The sequence below is a fragment of the Sparus aurata genome, chromosome 21, assembly GCF_900880675.1.
Source record: "Sparus aurata chromosome 21, fSpaAur1.1, whole genome shotgun sequence".
NCBI classification, from domain to species: Eukaryota; Metazoa; Chordata; class Actinopteri; order Spariformes; family Sparidae; genus Sparus; species Sparus aurata.
In genome coordinates, this window is record NC_044207.1 from 4,217,744 (window position 1) to 4,237,926 (window position 20,183).

At 41.8% G+C, this 20,183-nt stretch overlaps 1 protein-coding gene and 1 long non-coding RNA gene across 2 annotated transcripts; both read left to right on the forward strand.

Moving 5' to 3' along the window:
- The first annotated feature begins 8,697 nt into the window (after positions 1-8,697).
- On the forward strand, positions 8,698-10,138 carry ptf1a (pancreas associated transcription factor 1a). Its single transcript, XM_030402058.1, has 2 exons — positions 8,698-9,429; positions 9,595-10,138. The coding sequence occupies exons 1-2, from the start codon at positions 8,811-8,813 to the stop codon at positions 9,795-9,797; spliced, it is 822 nt and encodes a 273-aa protein (XP_030257918.1). The 5' UTR covers positions 8,698-8,810; the 3' UTR covers positions 9,798-10,138.
- Positions 10,139-11,303: 1,165 nt separating this feature from the next.
- LOC115572100 (uncharacterized) lies at positions 11,304-19,619 on the forward strand. Its single transcript, XR_003982021.1, has 2 exons — positions 11,304-11,620; positions 19,081-19,619. It is a non-coding gene; the product is annotated as an uncharacterized LOC115572100 (long non-coding RNA).
- The last annotated feature ends 564 nt before the right edge of the window (positions 19,620-20,183 follow it).

The following is a 20,183-nucleotide window of genomic DNA, read 5'->3' on the forward strand; positions in this document are numbered from 1 at the left end:
CAGCTGCTGAAGTTGTTTAGCTGTGAAGCTCCAGAAATGTTTTGTGGACTATAAAACTTCGACTGACTTTCATCAGGGGGTGAGTAACTTTTCATTTTTTGGGTGAACTGTCCCTTTAATGTCGAAATGTAAGGATGTAAGGAAATCTTTAAGTTCAGCCTACACATTGTATTGACTTCTTCGGATGCAATGAAAAATAATTATCTGTGAGACCTTAAAAGTTGAGTATATAACGATCCTGCTAGTGCTATACTGCTACTGCTACTACTACGACAATGACAATGACCATTAATGATAATAATTTATTAATTGATTTAGTTGAGCCACTGAATTGTAAATGAGAAGGCCTTTTATACAATAAAATGGAATTCCTGAGGACATTCACTGTGTTGACAGCTCCCTCTTAACTGGTTTACAAATCAGTAAAGGCGAATCCACAACACTCAAAGTGTTTGAATGAACAAACAAAAAAAATTGAAAAACAGCACATTAAGAACCTTCAAGAGAGGAGGATTAATTGCATAATTGCAGACTGTATTAGTTTAAACTACATATATTAAAAAAGGACACTGACAATAAAGTGATGGAACTGTCATTATCAATGTGTCTGTGTGTGCGATTTGTGTCATGTTTACTGCTTCTTTTTACTTACATGTGTTCCTTTGTTGCTGTTCCTGGGATATGACAACTTGTATCCCTTGATAAAGTGTTCTTCGGATATTTATTCATTTAACTGACTTGTCTCAGTTTTTAACACCTTATAACAGCCATCATTAAGAAATGGTACATTTATACTAAATTCAACTTTAGTTAATAGTCATTTAACTATTAACAAACTATACATTATAGACATTTAAGCTGCTGTAAAGATTCATAAACATCAAACACATAATAATGTTTATAGATGAAATACACAGTTTTTATTAACCATATACAAAGTGTTATAAACATCAGCTTTACATTTACAGTGAACAAATGCGTAATAAATGGTTTATAAAGAATATCATAGTTAACAGTCAGATCACTATTAACTTACATTTAATGAACTATAAACTTACTCTTTATTAATAATGACTGATAATATAGTGTTACTAAGTTTTGTGGGTTGTACACCATATATATTATTCTTGGTTACAATGTTTTTGATTAAGGATTTTGCGTTAAAAATAAACTTTACTTGAGTCTACTATTATGGTATGCTCTGTACATAAGTGTCAGTATGTGCATACATCATGATGTGTGCTATAGAAGTCTACCTCACTGGCCTGATGTCTTTAGTCAAGTTGACCAGCAGCACTGATATCAAGTCCTCAACGTGAACCAACAGTGCACAGTCGTTATTCTCCACAGAAAGCTCTTTAATTTGTCTGTCAGTCTGCAGAGTGGCAGCCCACCTGACGTCTGTCCATGCGCTGTCCGCGTCCAGCCTGCATGTGGTAAGATTCCCAGGCCTCTCCAGTGCTAACATGGCAGCTTGCATGCTGACACCCTGTGACCTGCTTTCAGCAGTGTTTGGATTTGTATGTTTGAGTGTAGGACAGAAACACAGAGAGAGTGGAGCTTAATGCCAGTGCACCAGTGTTCAGTTAACAGGTGTAAGAATGATGATGATGGTGGCTGTGTGGGACAGTGTTTGTGGTTGAGTGCAGTTTGCTTTTCTTGTCAAAGTCCAACAGCTATCAATTCAAGACTGAAGGCAGCCCCCCTTTATCTCTGTCATTAGGCTTCACAGCAGCTCACAGGAGCCTGTCCTCTTTGGAACAATGACAGTCATTTGGTCAAACACATTAACCTGTTGAGCCTGAGCAGAGCCTGATTGGGCTACTTTTTGAGCACCTGTGGTAACATATTAGTGAAATATATAGTTTGGTACTTGAGAAATTTGAAATGGCACAGGTGCCAAAATGTGCAAAACTTTTTCTGAAATTCTGCCGGAGTGCTCCGTACCAACACCTCTCTAATTTTGCTCTGATCTCCTTTATTAGCATGAAGGTAGGCAGAGGTAATGTTCACATGCTGTGCTATGGTTCGCTAGCGATTTGGAGATGCAGCTGCATCATTCCTCAGAAATATTCATTCTAAGACTGTAATATTTTATCAAAATATTTCATTTATGCTGTGCGCCAACTTAATTTACTTGGACCCAGTGACATTTATACTTATACTTACACATATGACCAAATATGATGCCTTGATATTTCAAATAGACTTAATAGTTGCGGAGATACACTCTGTTGATTATCGGGCAGAGACACAAAATAGAGACTAGTTCTTAGTAGGTTAAAGCAACCAAAAAAACAATGAATGGAAAAAGGAAAACATAAAAAAAAACCAAAAAAAACCAAAAAACGTATTTTGGTTGTGACTCTTTTTTTCAGTAATCTGACTTTAAACTAAGAAAAAGGTTAGAATGCTGAGAAAAAGTGAAATGGTTGTCAGCTGCAATAGAGACTGGGGGAAGAGACAGTTGTCCAGTCTGCTGTCAGCATTAAACACTGCTCTTCTTGTTAAATACGTCATACCTATTAAAAAAGCAATTAGACTTAAATGTTAGAAACATTATCCATTCACGTAGCAAGATAATTTCACTTGGCAAGAAATCTCCAAATAAGTTGCTTCAGTCTACAGTTGAGTAGGCTCTGATCAAAGATTTGAAACAGTCACAAAGTTGTTTTGTTCATATTTCTTTGACATCTAGGCACTGAGTATAAGCAACCACGGTTTCTGTTTTGCTTAAGAAAGGCAAAGGCCAAAGGACAGGAACATTTAAAGTATACTAGTACTTGAAACATGGTTGTGAAAGAGGACGATATGTGGCTTCACTCTATCTAATGTAGCTTATTTTACCAGTAAATTACTCATTTTCAAGATTTCCAAGGTGAGGCAAAAAACATATAATCATGATAAATTTAAGAATAAATGATGAATTCATAGATAAAAATGACTTTTGAAACAAGAAAATGGAGCTCCTTCTTCCACATCTAAAGTTTAAATCATGGCAAACCTAAGCTAATAAAGCTATCACCAGATAGGACATTCTCAAGACCCCAGGTTGTTTTTAATGACAATGACTTTAAAGTCACTTCTGTCTTTACAGTATCTGCTCATAACAACTATGGTTAGGTTGGAGGTTAAAATTATCAGGGTTTTTAATTTTTTTTTTCTTTCTAAAGTTACTATCACTGCACTCTTGATCAGTACTTCCTTTACTGATGCAGTACATCTACATGTTAATGGGGAAATTCAGATTTGTCCAATATGAAATTAATTCCTGGGGATACTGAACTGGCCACCTAACAGGACCCCAAACATGAGGACAGCTAAACACAACATGCTTAAAGGAACAGTTCAACCAAAAATGAATAAAGAAAAATAAAACCCAGTCATTATCTACTCCTGCATGCTGATGGAAAGTGGAGTGAAGTTTGATGGTCCACAAAACATTTCTGGAGCTTCACAGTTAAACAGTGTTGCAGCATTCTTTTAAACATCTGAAGAAGCTGCAGACTTGTTTTAAAACATAAAAAAAAAAATCCCTACAAAAAAAAAGCCTACGGCCCTGCTTACATTTCTAAAAAGTGTGAAGTATCAGAATACTACATGTGATGTATTTGCACAAAAGGGTAGAATACAATCTTAAAAAGCTTGTTGATTCATTTGCTACAAATGACCTCTTCTAAAGCATTTCATCCACGAATTAGCTCCCTTCAAGTGGCCAGCAATCAAAGGTTACGGAGAGGATCGAAGATGCATCAGTCAAGTTGTTAAATTACTGCTCATTAAATCCCTTTAATTTGTTTTAGTCATCCAGATGGATAATCCCCTGTAGCCAGAGATTAGGGATTACCATTGAATCGGTGTGGGAGGATTAGCTCCAGCTCTAATTCCACACATTTGTCTCATGTAGTTCACTTTCTGGATTTCCTTGTCTAGTTCATGCCAGAAAGGTTGCCCATAGGCACTGCAGAAGCGCTATAAGGAGAAATTACAAACCCATACTACAGAAGGGAGAATTTATTACAATATTACTTCTTCTAAAATTCACGGCTACTTGACTAACTGGGACAAAGACCTCCTCATGGTGCTGTGCCCTGGGAACAGAAATGCCTCATTTTTAGAGGCCATAGTGTCACTGCCTGTCTGAAATTAAAATGTGATTCTCATACAGAAAATAGTGGTCAAATAAATTATTTCTGCACTACCAGATTACATTTCTGTGTTGACAAATAAAGCAACAAATACTGTATGTAATGTAAGAAGTCAAGCTTAAGTTTGAAATGATATGTGAATAATTATTGGATATTTAAATTAAGCCTTATTTCAAGGATATTACTTTTTACCATACTTACTACCAAATGAAATGCCTCCTTCATTGAAAGTAAAAATGAATTACTAGAAAATGATTTGGAAATTAAAGACTTACAACAACACATAGCATACAATAGCATAGAGAAAAGGAAAGTCATGAATGATACACACTTAGAAACCATAATTAATAATAATAATCATAATCATCGTTAATTAAGCTTTAGTGAATAGTTATTTGACTGTAAACAAACAATGAAATGCTTTATAAACCATTTATCGAGCAATCGTTTATGTTAAGTTTCAACCGATGTTTAGAATGCTGTAAATGTCCATGTATACTGAGTACTTCATCTATGACTATTAATTTGATAGCCATTATAAATTACAAGTGATGTTTGTAAACCTTTAGAATTGCTTCATTAATGCTTTATAAAATATGTATTGTTTACTTACAGTTTAATTGACTTTATATTTATCACTAATTAATAATGGTTCATTATGAAGACCTTTTTCCATTTTGTATAGTATTTGAAGCGTTGCCTATTTGTTCATTTATTTATGTTGAAAATAGTGTTAGCAAGAAAAGTACTTTTTATTTGTCTTTGTCTGAATGTAGGTTGTCTTAAAGGCAGCAGAAGATGAGGTTAGGTGTGCTGATGAGGACTTCACAGTACAGATGGTCAGAATGATTCCTGTGCGCCAACATATCTCCTTGATATTACAATCTCATGGTTAGTAATTATTTTACTCTAATTAGCCGTGTCTTAATGAGGCCTTCAAGATCAGTTTCAACCAGTGGTATTATAGGGGAAATGTAGGCTACTACTATTTGCAAATAATTTCTTTCATTGTATTTATTAGTAGAATGTTATCATATCCATTAATAATTGATACATCTATAGTTTATCAAACTGTAGTTAATAGTTATTTGGCTGTTAACAAACAATGAAATGCTTCATAAACCATTTATGAAGCGGTTCTAAAGATTCATAAACAAACATCAGTCGCAACTTTACAATAAACAGTTGCTTCACTGATGCTTTGTAAAGCATTTCATCGTTTGTTTACAGTCAAATAATTATGAACTCAAGCTTAATTAACTCTGTATTCCGTCTACACACCCGCCACCACCACCACCCCTTGCGTGCACCGTGACCGGTGCGGCTGGTTTAATGCAGCGTCCAGCCTGCTGCATGCTGCAGACCGAGGGACGGCATGGGAACCGAAACACTTGCTCCGCTCGCGCAGGTCGGCCCGTTCAGAAAGACAGCACGTTCATCAATGAGGTGGCGTGGAGCGCGCGGTCACGGCGCGTTAAAAACCTGCACGGTTCGAATTATCATCTGGTTTCAGCGAAAGGGAGGGGTGGGACACACACACGTTTCTAACATGTCAACACACACACACACACACACACACACACACGCACGCACACAAGCACAGACTCATAGTCACGGTCTTTGGACCTACTTATACTTGGACGGCAATTTTTAATGTAGCCTATCCTACTTAATACGAAGCTTCCATAACGACACAACAGAGACGGTGGACCATGTTTGGTCCAGATCCGGAGCTGTTTTGAATGTGGAGAATTGATGTTGATGCGCGTCGTTCGCGTCCGTGCAGTCTGAAACCCTGAAGACTGCGCTCCTCTGAAGGCTGTGGAAATGAACATTATGATGTGTTTAAATGGACACGATGGAAATCTACAGCGGTGTACAATACTCATGGGGAAGACATGTTCTGAGAGAAAAATACCAAATAATACAATATATGCCACCTACCAGCATGGCAGGTCGACTTAAGGCCAGCTCCTTACATCTCAGTGGGAAAACGGTTACAAAATGAACACAAATGATCAAAACAAACAGCAATTATTTGTATAGCCTGTGCCAAATGGCTGAATAATTTTCCACAGTCTCCGCCATTGGTGCCACACTAAAAACGCTGCAGTGTATGTGGAGCAGCTCCGCCTGTCACTCATCAGGATTTACAGCTACTGTCACAGGTGGATGTAAACACAAAGGAAAAAGCATATCCAGGAAGCTGATGGGGATAGAATGCTTATGGAAGATGCATGTTTAAAGGGGCACTACGTAGTTTTTGGAGAAGAAAGTCAGATCTTCAGTATTTACAATATTTATAGTTACATTAATTCAGCAATATTAATTTGTTCCATAAGTGAATAAACACGAGGAAACTAAGGTTCCCGGAACACTGAAACCAGAAAGGTGGCAGGGTCCGCCACATAAGCAAAGTAAAACAATATAAATTGTGGCGTACATCTTTCTCTTCTCATTAACATATCTGCCCCGAAACTACAGAGTGCTCCTTTAAAGTGCGGTTCTGTCGGTCCTGTCAGTGTTTGGTGTTGTGTTCAGCACCTGGTTGGTGCGGGGACGTGCGTGTATTGTGTGTGTTGTTTGAGACATGCGGGCTTCCAGCTACAGCTTCATTATGTGGACAGTTACACAAGCCTCATTTATTACACGACATGTTGCATTGACTGGCTATAGGGACGCAAATGGCCTTCTTCCCACGGCCGCGGCCCGTGTTGCAGCTTTCTGGTGCACCACCAATATCCACACACACACACACACATACACACACACACGCACACACACTTGCGCGCGCATCCAGCCTGCCCCTGCGAAAGGTCCGTTGTGTGCAGAACAAAGTGAGCCCTTTCAATGAAGTGATTTAATAGATGCGTACTTACAGACCTCAGACCGGTGGGCAGTCTCTTTTCGGTATACCGAGGAGTGTTAATATGCCGCGTGAGGTGTCAAAGAGGCGCGCGCTCCAGGGCCCACCACTGTGCTTTTATTTGTCGACCAGTTCTCCCAATCAAAACCTCTCAGGCTGGCACAAGTGGCGCATCGACCGCTCTACTGGTGCATGTATTTATGGCAGCAGCGCTGCCCACTTACTGCTTAATAAATGAGGGAGCTGCGAGCAGCAGGCGGACTGTTCTATATGTCCTTCAGGGTGGAGAGGAGAGCACTCACAGCAACACGCTGACTGCCCTCTCTACACTCTGCACTGCCGTCTGATGACATTTAAGAAAACTCTATTACAATACAACCTGTCTTTTCCTTTACGTCTCTGTTCACTCTTTATCTGATGGACAGCTGAGGACCACAGCTGCTCTGTCAACAGCTCCTCATTTCAAAATATTTTCACTCATGACTTTTCCTGTCCGTTCGATAGATTTCTGGAACGGTTGATTCGACTTGACAATTAAAAATAAATAGGTAACAATATCTATTTATTTATAAATAGATATGGTTTATTGTTTATAATCATAATAATAATAATAATAATAATAATAATAATAATAATGACAATAATAATAACAATAATAATATTAACGACAATAATAAAAATAAGAAGAAGAAAGAGAAGAAGAAGAAGAATGGAAATGATAATAATGAAAAATAATAACACGATTATCATTATTAGTAGTATTATTATAATGATAATAATAATTGCTATTATTATTATGATTATTATTAATACTACTACTACTACTTATACTAATGATAATAATGATCAAAAGGGTTTTAACCACCTCGTCCTCGATGTTAATATTTACACATGAAAGTGTGTGTGTTTGTGTTTGTGTGTGTGTGTGTGTGTGTGTGTGTGTGTGTGTGTGTTTGCTTGACCTCAGGGCCGCAGGGTAATATCAAAATATCCTGGGTTATTATTCTTGATTAAGATATAGTATCTCTGATGAATAAGTCTGAGACTACATTCAAATAACCAGGGAAACACTCATTCGATTTGTTGCTACTAAACGCCGTGAGCATTTAATTAAACAGGCCCTGCAACGTTTTATCCTACCTAGAAACTGTGCAGCCTTCAGGTTTGAACTGCAGAAAAAACCTGTAATACGCATACAACTGCGGATTCAATGTGGTTCAAGTTTTGCAGAGTGTCCACCGCATACAACTGCGGATTCAATGTGGTTCAAGTTTTGTGTGCGTGTGTGTGTGTGTGTGTGTGTGTGTGTGTGTGTGTGTGTGTGTGTGTGTGTGAGACTACAGTGAAAAGGAGCCGGAGTCAGGGCGATCTGACGGACAGAGTCTGCTCCGTATCTCCCCCTCATCTTCACACATGGAGTGAGTCATCCCTTCAGAGACTTTTCGGTTCCTGCTCAACAAAGAAATCTTATTTGACAGATTTGTGAGCGGGGTCTGGTGCAGAGAGCAGCCGGTGTCAGTGCGGAGTTGAGATGTAAATTAAACCCGGACACTGTAGGACAGGAGGCGTGGCGTTCTGGGGATTATCTCGAGGTGCGCCTCGCGGACCGAGCTGTGATTGGTTGGCGCTCCTGGCAAACGGCACGCGACTATGGATGTCGCTATAAAGAGGTCTCGCGTGCCGGTTCTTCAACTAAAACTAACTGTGTTGACCGCGAGCCGCGAGCACAGAGCAACGAGTTGATAAAGGAAGAAAGAAAAAAAGTGTCATTGTCTCCGCAACAGCAGGACACAAAGATGGACACCGTGCTGGACCCTTTCTCCGGACTCGACTCTTTCTCTTCCCCTCCTTATTTCGACGATGATGAGTTTTTCACCGACAACTCCTCCAGAGACGGACACTTGGACACTGATGACTTTCTGGATGACGACGTGGACTTCCTCACCAGTCATTTCCAAGACTATTACGGCAAAGACTGCGGCGGCAGAGCAGCGCCTCACGATGGAGACTACGACATCGGCAACCTGTCCTTCTCCTCCTCGTCCTCCACCTTCTCCTACGGCTGCGCCGACAGCACCGCGGACATGTCTCCTCCAATGGGCCACCATGGCGGGCCGCTACTGAAGCGGAGGAGGCGGATGAGGTCTGAGATGGAGATGCAGCAGCTGAGGCAGGCGGCCAACGTCCGGGAGCGGCGGAGGATGCAGTCCATCAATGACGCGTTCGAGGGGCTCCGCTCCCACATCCCGACCCTGCCCTACGAGAAGAGGCTGTCGAAGGTGGACACTCTGCGGCTCGCTATTGGCTACATTAACTTTCTCGCCGAGCTCGTGCAGTCTGATCTGCCCATCAGAAACTCCAACAGCGAGACGCACGCGCAGCCAAAGAAGGTCATCATCTGCCACAGAGGAACAAGTAGGTCCATTTAAAGCTTACGTTTTATACACAAGTGATGCGGTAGTGATGATGCGGCTCCATGAGAAAGATACACATGTTTTACACAAACAGTCACCTGAACAGTCCTGCTGTGTGGGTGAGAACCGGATATTAACCTTGTCTCCTCTTGTTTTCTCTCCCCAGGGTCTCCCTCTCCCAGCGACCCGGACTACGGCCTGCCTCCTCTTGCCGGTCACTCTCTGTCCTGGTCGGATGAAAAGCAGCTCCGAGAGCAGAACATTATCCGCACCGCCAAGGTCTGGACGCCGGAAGACCCCCGAAAACTGCACAACAGATCGGGCCTCACAGACATTGAAAACGAGCCTCCTTTCGGCCTTGTGGCCTGAACAAAGACACCTCCGACTCGACCTGTGACACACACATTGTAAATGTGAAGACTTCAGTGGATTATGTTAATGTCTGTTAATGTGCACTTGAAAGCGCGTTGTGAAACTGTGAACACCATGTGAGCTCACTGTATAGTTTGTATTTAATGCTGTAAATAGTTTTTATCACGTTGATAATTTTATTTTTGTAATTCAGGCAACTGGCAATCATGTATTTATTTTTTTCCCCCACAGGCGATAATATATGTTTTAATTTAATTGTAATGAATGAGATACAAACAATATATTGTTGTACAATGATTTATATTTATATTCACTCGGCAAATAAAAGCACTTATTGATTAAAACAACATGCGTATTTATTCTTATTATTTAGGCTATATTTGTGTTCTTGTATTGATTGCAGCCCTTCATTGCGTGAGTCTGCAGTAACTGTTGAGCATGAAGCGTTATCATCAGCCCAGCCGCCTGACTGACCGACAACATGTGACATTTTAACATTTCTGCAAACCGCTGTTCAGATGAGTACATGTCATCGGTAACATACCACACTGACATTTCCATCACATCACTTTGACATCACATGTTTGTTACCTGACTTTCATGTTGGAAGGTGCGAGCCTGATGAGCCAGTGACTGCAGTTCGAGTCTGTGTTTCAACATGTTGGATACTTGAGGGCGAACAGGGGGCAAAATGATCTTTTCAGAACTTAACTGAGTGTTGTGTTTAAACCTCATCAGACAATAAGCACAGCTTTGTGACAAGAGAAAAACAAAAAAATGTAACCTAAACAAACGAAATGTTGCAACATACAGGAAAGTTTTAACCAATCTGTTTTGCAGAAATATGCTTTTATCTTGATGATTGGGTTTTTCGTTTCTGACTTTGGAAATAAAGGTTTGACAGAAATGAATAGAACAAGGCTCACTAATGATTTCACTGAGAAGGTTTACGATAAACTTGGACTCCGTGGATCTGCTCTTTTGGTAGCCTACGTGTGCAATCTGCTTTTGGAGAATGGAAACATAAGAAAAACGTCGTAATGTCGAATTGTAAAGAACAGGCCTTTGGTGAAACCAGGGTTACCTGGAAATCTGGCAATACTTTTCGAGGAGACAGAAGCAAACGTTTTTTATTCTGAAGCTAAACATGATATTAACTTGTAGACATTGCATGTCTATGTGTATATTGTCATCAGCCTGTTTAATCACCAATATTATCAAGAGATCAGATTCAAACCTGACGTTGTTTTACGGTGTAAATGTTGGTCCTTCAAATGATTAATGTTCATTAAACACACATATATAATTGCTGGCAGAGGAAGAGATGAAGGGTCTGTCACATCATATCAGTATGACTCGTGCTCACGTGGTGCTGTAAGACGTCAGCCATTAAAGAGGTCACTTTGAACTACAAGTCTAGAGGGGAAGCTAACAGTTAACCCAAACTACAGCCCAATATTGTGACATAAATATGCTAATGAGATGCTAATGAGAGGACACAGTATACCCACAACAGCTGAAGGTGTTTAAGGCGCAGGCGGGCGTGCAGCAGGGTGGGAGGCTGGCTGCTGAATGCTGCTCTGTGCTGCCAGGTGCTGCCGGGACAGATTTTCCCGTGGTAGCGGCATCCCTCCAACATGTGCCCCCGCGGCCTCCTCTGCGCTGCGGCCGCCCCCACACCGTCCACACTCCGCGTTTATATCCACCATGTTGGCCCAAAGGCTGCAAACACACGGCTGAGGCGACATGCGCAGCACTGCTGCAGGGCCGCTGCGAGCAGTGTGAGAGCTTGGAATTTAAAACCCTTCAGCATACAACAGGTGGGTCTGCTCATAATTCTTCTGATCAGAATTATCATTTGATTATTCTCATGGGTTTTTGACTTTTTTTCTCTACAGCAGAAGGGTCTTTCCAGGTCTTTCCTTTTCTTAGAATGCCCTATACGTTCGAACCTCATTTATTTGCAAGTTGGGGGAGATCCTGTTTGTTTCTCTCTCTCCTCAGCAGACTGCGGCTCCTGTGAGTCAACCGCTCCTCATTACCAGCGCGACAGGAGCATGTAATCCCATTACAGCCATTAGAAAGTCAAATGTTAGCGAGTCAATGCCGGGCCGCCCCGTCTCTGTGGCGCAGGGGCCGGTTCTGCCCTGATATGCGGCAGCAGGAGCGGGGGTTAAAACAGTGGTAGCATTGTAGCTGCTCGCACCTTAACGCCTTTGTGCCGGTGACGGTTGTTAGTGAGCGGAGCGCAGAGCGCCTCTCCACATCCTTTGGTGCGCTCGCAGCCAAGCGGAAGGGACAGCCTGAAATACTCTCGGCTATCTTGTCACTCCGGCTACGGGCTTGGCAAGGCTTAAAAGGACACGAGCATTTCACTGTGTGACAGGTTTTATTTCCTTTAGTTCTCGGCGGGCCTGAACATTAGACCGCCTCGCCAAGCTGTAATTTGTTGGAGAAAGACTCGGCGCTGAACTCAAAGGCCGCTATTTCACCGTGCAGACACGCAGCGCTTTACATCAGAGAGCCGAGCACCGAGCGCAGCGCTGTGACAGGGCCGCGGAGGACACACACACTCTTATCTGGTGGCCGATTATTGCTGAGATTAATCTCTGAATTAATTCTGAAAACTAATTCTGATTTTTGAAAAAAGGAATCAGATTATATTATATATAGAATTCTGAACATTGACAGTACACTTCGGTAATTTAAAGACGCATGATTTAAATTCGAAAATTCAAATTCACAGAGGAAAAAAAACAGGGTTAAAGCTTCTTCCACAGAGGTGACACATTCATGTATGTTACAGATCAGTCAAACTAACTTTTAAGTGTCTGAATGTGCATAACCACAGCCAGTCTCCGCTCAACAGAGAGCGATTTAACTTCATACTTTATTAGATATCACAGAGAAATATCCTCAACATGTATCTGATGGCTGCTGTTACTCAGCCGGTCATTATCTATAAATCAGTTATTAGAGATTAAAAACCCCAAACAGCTTTATAATAACAAGTGCACATGTACAGCAGTCTTTAAAACTGGGTCCTTGACTTTATAGTTTTATACATTATATTACATATTAGCGTATGATCACAGGACGTGTACTTTAACTCCTTTGTGTCACATAATAAATAATGTTAACATAACCTAAAGCACTTTAGGGGCGTACGGAAGAGAATGAAGGCCACTTTGTAAACTGTTGTTAAGTTCTGGCTTTTATTCTCTCTGAGAATTCTGAGAAAAATTCAGACCTCGGGGGAAAAAAAGTCAGAATTTTGAAGAAGAAGAAAGAAAGTCCTAACTCAGATCAAGCTTTCAGTGTGGCCCTAATGCTCTTCCGTACATCTTAAACCCCAGCAGCTGTTGTTGTAACCCTTGCCTCCGTTCCCTTCAGCTCGGAGGCTACTTAATACACCGTTAAGATGAAGTAGTACAACATATAACTGCAGGATCAAACCAGGCTTTAACCCCGACACAATTTTACGAGCGAATTTTAATGAGCTTTATAATCAATAATTCAAATTAAGTTGCAGGTGTTACGTGTACTAACTACATACGATATACAGGCTGCCTTTGAATAGCGAATACCAACCTTTCATCCCCAGCTCACAATCAAATGTGGGTTATTAATGGGCACAAAGCCAAGAAATATATATATATATTCATATATATATCTTTCATGTAAAGACACGTGTTGCTTGGTGCCTTTAAATGACAGAGCTGTGCAGCGGTCCAGTCATTCTCTCGAGGGTCTTTTGAGCAGGAAGTTGCCGGTGATTTGCACTTTTACGCACCGGTCCGGCAGTGTGAGTATTATAGTTAGCGCACATGGCTAAAGAACGAGTACGACCACCGACAAAGATACGAGGCAGTCTGGTGTAATACTTCTGCAGTGAGTAAGCGGCACCAGCGAAGGTGTGAAGCTTTAGATAAACAGCTTTGGCTGATAGAAGAATCAGCGGGAAGAAAGAGTGTGTATCGCCTCTAATGCTTTCAAATCCTCTTTAAGCTCGTGTGTCAGCGCGCTGGGAGAGACGCCGAACAACAGCCACAAATCGGCTTGATTTGCAGATTATCTCGCCGCTTTACTCATCTCTGATAGCTCTGACTGCTGTTTCTTTTCTGATCAACTTGGCAACAGTGTGCCAGCTGTGAGGCTGACGTGCTCAGACTCTCAGGTCTCGGCCGGATGCTCAGTTTCGCTTTGCAGGGAGTGTGATGCGTGTTGCTCGGTGAGCCGCTGGTAGTCAACAGGTGTCTGCTGGGTTCACTGACGGAGGAGGAAGCAGAGGGAGGTGTGTGTCAGGGAGGGGAGGTAGCCGGGACCACTCTCCCCTCCCGTGCGCTCTTTCCTTTCAGACGTGACCTTCCGATCTAAATTACATCTTTATGAGCGCTTCCTTGTCCCGCTGGAACAGATCGGTCTCCGCCGTGTTCTCCGGGGATGCACCTGGTAGTTCAAACTTTGTCTCTTTTCATGTCCTTGCGCCTGAGTCCCTGGACAGCAGCTGCCTAAAAGCAAGCAAAGAGAGAGGCCCTTGCAGTGTCTTCGAGATGGGTTGGCACCGTTTTCCACGTCTTTAATGTTCCATCAGCCTTTGTGCAGGACACAATATGGCAACTGTAAAGCATGACGTTTTGCAATAATAAAACACATTTTCAATGATGTGACACCAGACTGAAAGCGCAGCGCGGGCCAGCCAGGCTGAACATGTCCCTGCGTTTGTTTTGTGCGCCCGCAGCTAATTAACAGCGAGGGCTTTTCGCCGCGCCTTGATAAGCCAATTAAATTTATGTCTCCTGTTTTTTTTTTTCTTCAGGAGAGAAAGGAGGTGGATCTGGTGTGTTCTCCTTCTCGGAACGGCCATTTTATCTTGCCATCACCTGGCGCTTTCTCCACAAGAGAGCAAACTGTCCCCGGTGCCCCCGGAGCCATACGGCTCTCACCGCCCTGCACCATTGTTTCCCGTGTTGATCAGTCATTACCGGGATTTAACAAATCCTCTATTTGCTATGTTTTGTGTCATATTTTCATCAGCAAGATTAAGCAGATGCTTCGATTGTACAATCCAAACTGTAGGGCTACTCAAGGCTGAAAGAGAGACGGCCACTCCGTTGCGAGCGAGGGAGAGAAAAAAAGCTTTGGGCACATCTTCAGAGGAATAAAACATTTAGGAGCCATAAACAGACTTCAACCTGCTCTATTTCAGCCTTTGTGTTGTTTGTGAATAATTAATGTTAATAGGGACAGGTTTGTATACTTTGAATGCGGGACCACAGGTGCGGAGTGACAGGATGAATAACCGGCCCTGATTTTTGCCAAAAGCTCGAGGGCTCTTGTCCAGGGTCTCCAAGCTGATGGAAAATATTGTCATCTCTTTGATTCGCAGCATTACTTTCACCGAGAACAAAGCCGGGTGATGAAAAGCTTATGTTGGAGTGAAACAGGCGATGACGGTGGCCGCTTCAGACTCGTGAAAGAAAGAGAAAGGGGGCGAGTCAATGGCAATGCGCGCTTTTGGTTTTGTGCGCAAGTGCTCCATCTAACTCAAATAAAGGAGCCTTTCCAACTTTTAAAGGACCACTTTTTGCCTTTAATAAAGGCTGGACGGCTGTAGCCATTAAGCATATGGTGCTAAGGCGCTGGTCTTTTGTTCCCATGAAGCCCTTGAGATACTAACTTGTGTTCTTTCCGGGATATTTAACTTCTCAAAAGCTCCAACTTTATGCGCCGGCAACAAGTGGCTCCGGGGCGCACGAGCAGCTTTGCCCATTGAGAGAAGCAGGGTGGCTAAGACAGAAGAGTTAGTGAGTAAATAATTAGAGGAGTGTTTCATTTCTTTATCACACACACGCTGTCGTACATTTTAGGGACATTTGTATTTCTGAGCACGGAGAGAGATGCGTTAGCTTGGATCTGTTCCAAAGGACTGTTGTTGTTGCGCATGGATATCCATGGCAACTCATAGACCGACCGGGGCTGGAGTGAGTGCACATGGAGTCAGTTTGAACTCCTTTAGAATGAGAAAATAAAAAAAAAAGACTCAGCTACTCATAAAATTCCCTGTTGGAGCCCCCCTCAGGGTACACCGTGTCTGCCGATAAAATATCCGCTGGTGCTGTAGGCAACAAATTAATTGGGAATCCACGTGAGAGAGGATGACTGAGAGTGTGTCATTAGTACATTTTTGCCTTTGAACCTCCTATAAAAATTACATCCTCCGCATAAACTCTGATTTCGGCTGCAGTGCATTCATGCGTAAAAGCTGTCTGCCTGTTTCCACTGTCGCCTTATTGCGTAATGATGCGTCTGCTGAGCGCGGGGATAATTCAACGATAGTTGGCTGTATCTTACTCCCCCATGAAAGCACCACAGATAGGACACATTCTATGGTCGGTGTGATGGCCCGTCCGGTGTCACCCATCCACTGACACGTTGAACGGATAAATCCAACATCATTAAACCATCAATTCAACGAGTAGGGTGTGTATAGAAACGTCCTCGCGTGGAAGCTGTAAATATACAAGTGTGCCGAAATGACACATAAAACAGCACAGTAAAATAAACCGGGTCTCGATCTGCTACATTGACGTATTGAAACACAATTTGTTTAAGGCAAAAATGTCGCTGCCTGCTGCTTAAAAATAACACTTATATCACAGCCTAACAACATTTCAATAATAGCCCACCATTTATATTATTTTCCAAAAAGACCTATTCTTAAAGTAGACTTAGGTCTAATACGAAAAACATATATTTTTTTAACATTTTCCTTCAGTGAAATTTAGATCTTCAACCTCCCTCTACGAACAAAGTCGGAGCATAAAACCGTCCTGTTTAGAAAAATAAGTGAATGGACACACCGGTAACAGGGTATGTGTGAGTGTTTGTGTGTGGTGTAGTGTGACGGAGCCAGTTGGCCGCCTCTGGCCTCTGAAAACCCCCCTGGTGGACGGAACACGGCGGGCTGACCTCCGCGCCAGAGGACGGGGGATGCGCCTTTGACTGAATTAGCCATAAAGACGTCTTGCTATGATCTTTGTTGCGGCTGAAAGCAGGGTGGATATGAGAGGCATTGTGCACAGCTTTTGCGTGCCCCATCATGAAATATTACAGTCTATTCACGAGGAAACCGCTTTGAAAAGATATGGAAATGAAGCAGACGGGGCTGATACCAGAGCGGATTTTTAGGACAGGAGACAACAAGTAATAAATAATGTAATAAATAAATAAGTGGGTAAACACTTCTTACACATTCCAGGGAGCAGAAATGATCTCAGGCTCTCAGCGGCCATTCATGACTGCTGAGGAGAAAAGCTCTACCTCAGCGAGCAACCTGCACGCCTTGACAAATGATCCATTTTCTCTTTTAACTCTTTAAAAAAAATCCCTGAATAACTCAACAAAAAAGTGATAAATTACAAATATGCAAATTTCAGTCACGGCCGTTTGTACGTGTGCGTCTCCATCCATCTCCGACATTCTGCGCTGCTGATCCCCGTCGTGCGCTTGAGGACACTCAGCTCTTTTGTTCCCTCCAACACTGACTTCAGCCTCCAGGGACGGGAAAGTTTCTTTTTTTTTTTTTTTTTTTTTTAGTTTAGTTTTTAGTTTTTATACCCCCACCCCCCACGCCCATCCCTTGCCCTGTCAGTTGCCAGGCTTCAGAGGTGTAAAAGCATGCATCATTTTTCACCAGCTTTCCGTTTTGATATCGACAAAGGCGGCTGCTATGGAACAGCCTCTCCGCTTGTTCGCTGGCTTGAACTTCACTGATGTCCGACTGCTCTCTTTTCCTCGTCTGAACGCGGCGCAGCGGGGATGGATTTGCAAGACAAATGCAGCTGTGTGTGTGTGAGTGAGTCGAGTGGCACAAAAAGGCCGTTTCAGTCAGCCGATGGGATGGAGAAAGTCAGCATTATGCAGACGTCAAATCAATCAAAAACAAAAGCCCGCATGCAGAACATACTGACTTTATGGAGCTGAAATTGTGGCTGATTTTTCTGTCACACTGGGAACACTGCAGATAGAACCGGGCCGGTGCTGAGGATCAGACGGTTTAAGATGATGGATAAAATATGTTGTAGATTCTGTCTTTTATAAAGGAGAACATTTCTCAGCCTTAACAAGTGGCAGCTCCTCAGTGACACTTCCCTTCATGAAGCTGAGCAGGGCTTTATCTCGCGTATGAATGTGTTTTCAAGAGCACGAGGAATATTAAGACAAGAAAACGTATCGAGGATTAAACCAGAATCTGTCTAAACGTATTTAAAATCGCTATTTACAAATTATTTCCTAAAAGCAGGAAAAAATATCTTGCATTCACATTGTTGATCTTTTTCATCTTTAAAGCATGAAAATAAAAGTACCTATGAGTGTGACATCGTGTCATTTGTCTTGTAACGACTTTCAAAGCAGTCAGTAACTGAGTAATGATCAGATCCTAAAAAGATATTCGATTCAAAGGATGTGGTGCTGACATTCAGCATAGTGAGTGAAGCAGAACAAACCGTGTGTGCCAAGTATGAGTACAAAAAAAAAAATCTTAAAGGAACAGTTCATCCAAAAATAAAAAAAACTCAGTCATTATCTCCTTTTAAAAAGTATGGAGTCATTTCATGTTTTTTTTATTTTTCTTCTCTTGGTTCTTTACGTTTTAGCTACTTCAGTAGCTCTAGAAACATTTTGTGGACTACAAAACTTCACCCGACTGTCCATCACCATGACAAAATGTTTCATTATGTGTGAGCTTTTCCTTTAACTTTCTTCTTTTAGAAATTATATTTGTGCAGACTGGAAGAATCAGGCTCAAACCTCAGGACGACCTGCACAAATACCAAAGAGAACATGACCATGTTTACAGCCAACTTCACGTGCACACTGAGCGAGTTGTGTTACCATAGTTGAAGAGTGAGAACATTGAATCAGGCTTCCCAATGCTACAATATAAATATAAATTCACACAATATAAATTCACACAAACTTCTAATAGGTAGATTTCAGTGAGATTTCTAAATATATTTCCTTCACTGCCAGCATAATTAAATCCAGATAAACATCAGCACCAGACTTCATGAATAAATACATCATATCAGACTGCCAAATGCACACTGGGTGAACATTTCTCTATGAAATATAACGGTGCTCTAGAGGTAAAACATTGAAATAGTCAAGTAACGCATTCATTTTAACACAGTTTACCTGTCAGATCATAATACGCTTTGTCATTAGCACTATGTTAAATAACCCTGTCTAACTGTTCCTTCTTCTCTCTCTGCAGCTGAGACCCAGCCGGCTGTGCTGTAAGGCAGAGCTCTCAGTGGCTGGTGGCCAGTGCTGACTGGGAAGACTTCCAGCCTCAGAGGGACTGTGATTAACCCAGGAGCGGTCAAACTCGGCAGGACGCCCCCCACAACCAGCCACTGCCATTTATCCACTTTCCAATGAAACCAATTACTTTTACAGCAAGCCTCGGTGCCGACACTATATGTGTTGTTCTAGCAGACCAATAGAGTATAGCTGTGAAAGGAGAGGCAGACATGAAGTAGGAAACCCTCCTGAGCTGCTTCAACAGGCTGTAAAATATACCTAAAGTCAGTTCCCATGGTGACTAACTGATGTGTGGGAGAAGCTCGCAGGACACACAAAACCTTTTCTAAAACTTACATATGTTATTATTTGTGTTTGTAGTGCTCATCTTCTGAAATGAGTGCAGTTGTAACTGTAGGAATTGTAGCCGAGGATGAATACACATTTAAACTTTTATCTTGCATTGTTAAAAAACTGCAGGGCATTAAAGTGAACCCACTCTTTATTATATGTATGAGTGTTTTTATTGAGTTGAAGTATCTTAACACTATTAATGCATATTTTAGTGTAATAAGTCATATATCAATGAACATCTTCCAAAGCATGCCATAATTTAGACTTTTCCAAGTCTGTCAGGCATCTATTGGTTTTCATCATTTTCCTTTCCAATTCGGTTCCTGAGTATGAAATAAAGATAAATACGAATAACTTATTTTTTATAGGCTAACCTAGAAGTGAGCATCGCCCTAGGTTCCTCAACCCAGGGTTTCAGGGTTCCAGGGTTCCATGGTTCCAGGGTTCCAGCCCTGGGTTCCTGTGTTTGTGGCAACACAAGTTTATGATGCTTACATATTTTGTTCATCAAGACAACCTCCACAGATGAACACCACTATGTGATGTTTGAAGCGTAAGTTGAATGTGTAGCAGTAAGAAGCTAATGTTAGGATATTATGAATGATTAACAAATGATCCTCTGTGATTTTTATACATTTCATGACTTTATTTCTTCCTCTGATCACTGGAGCAGCAGCCTGCCTCCGTAGAATTCTTACTCTATTACTCAGAATTCTGATC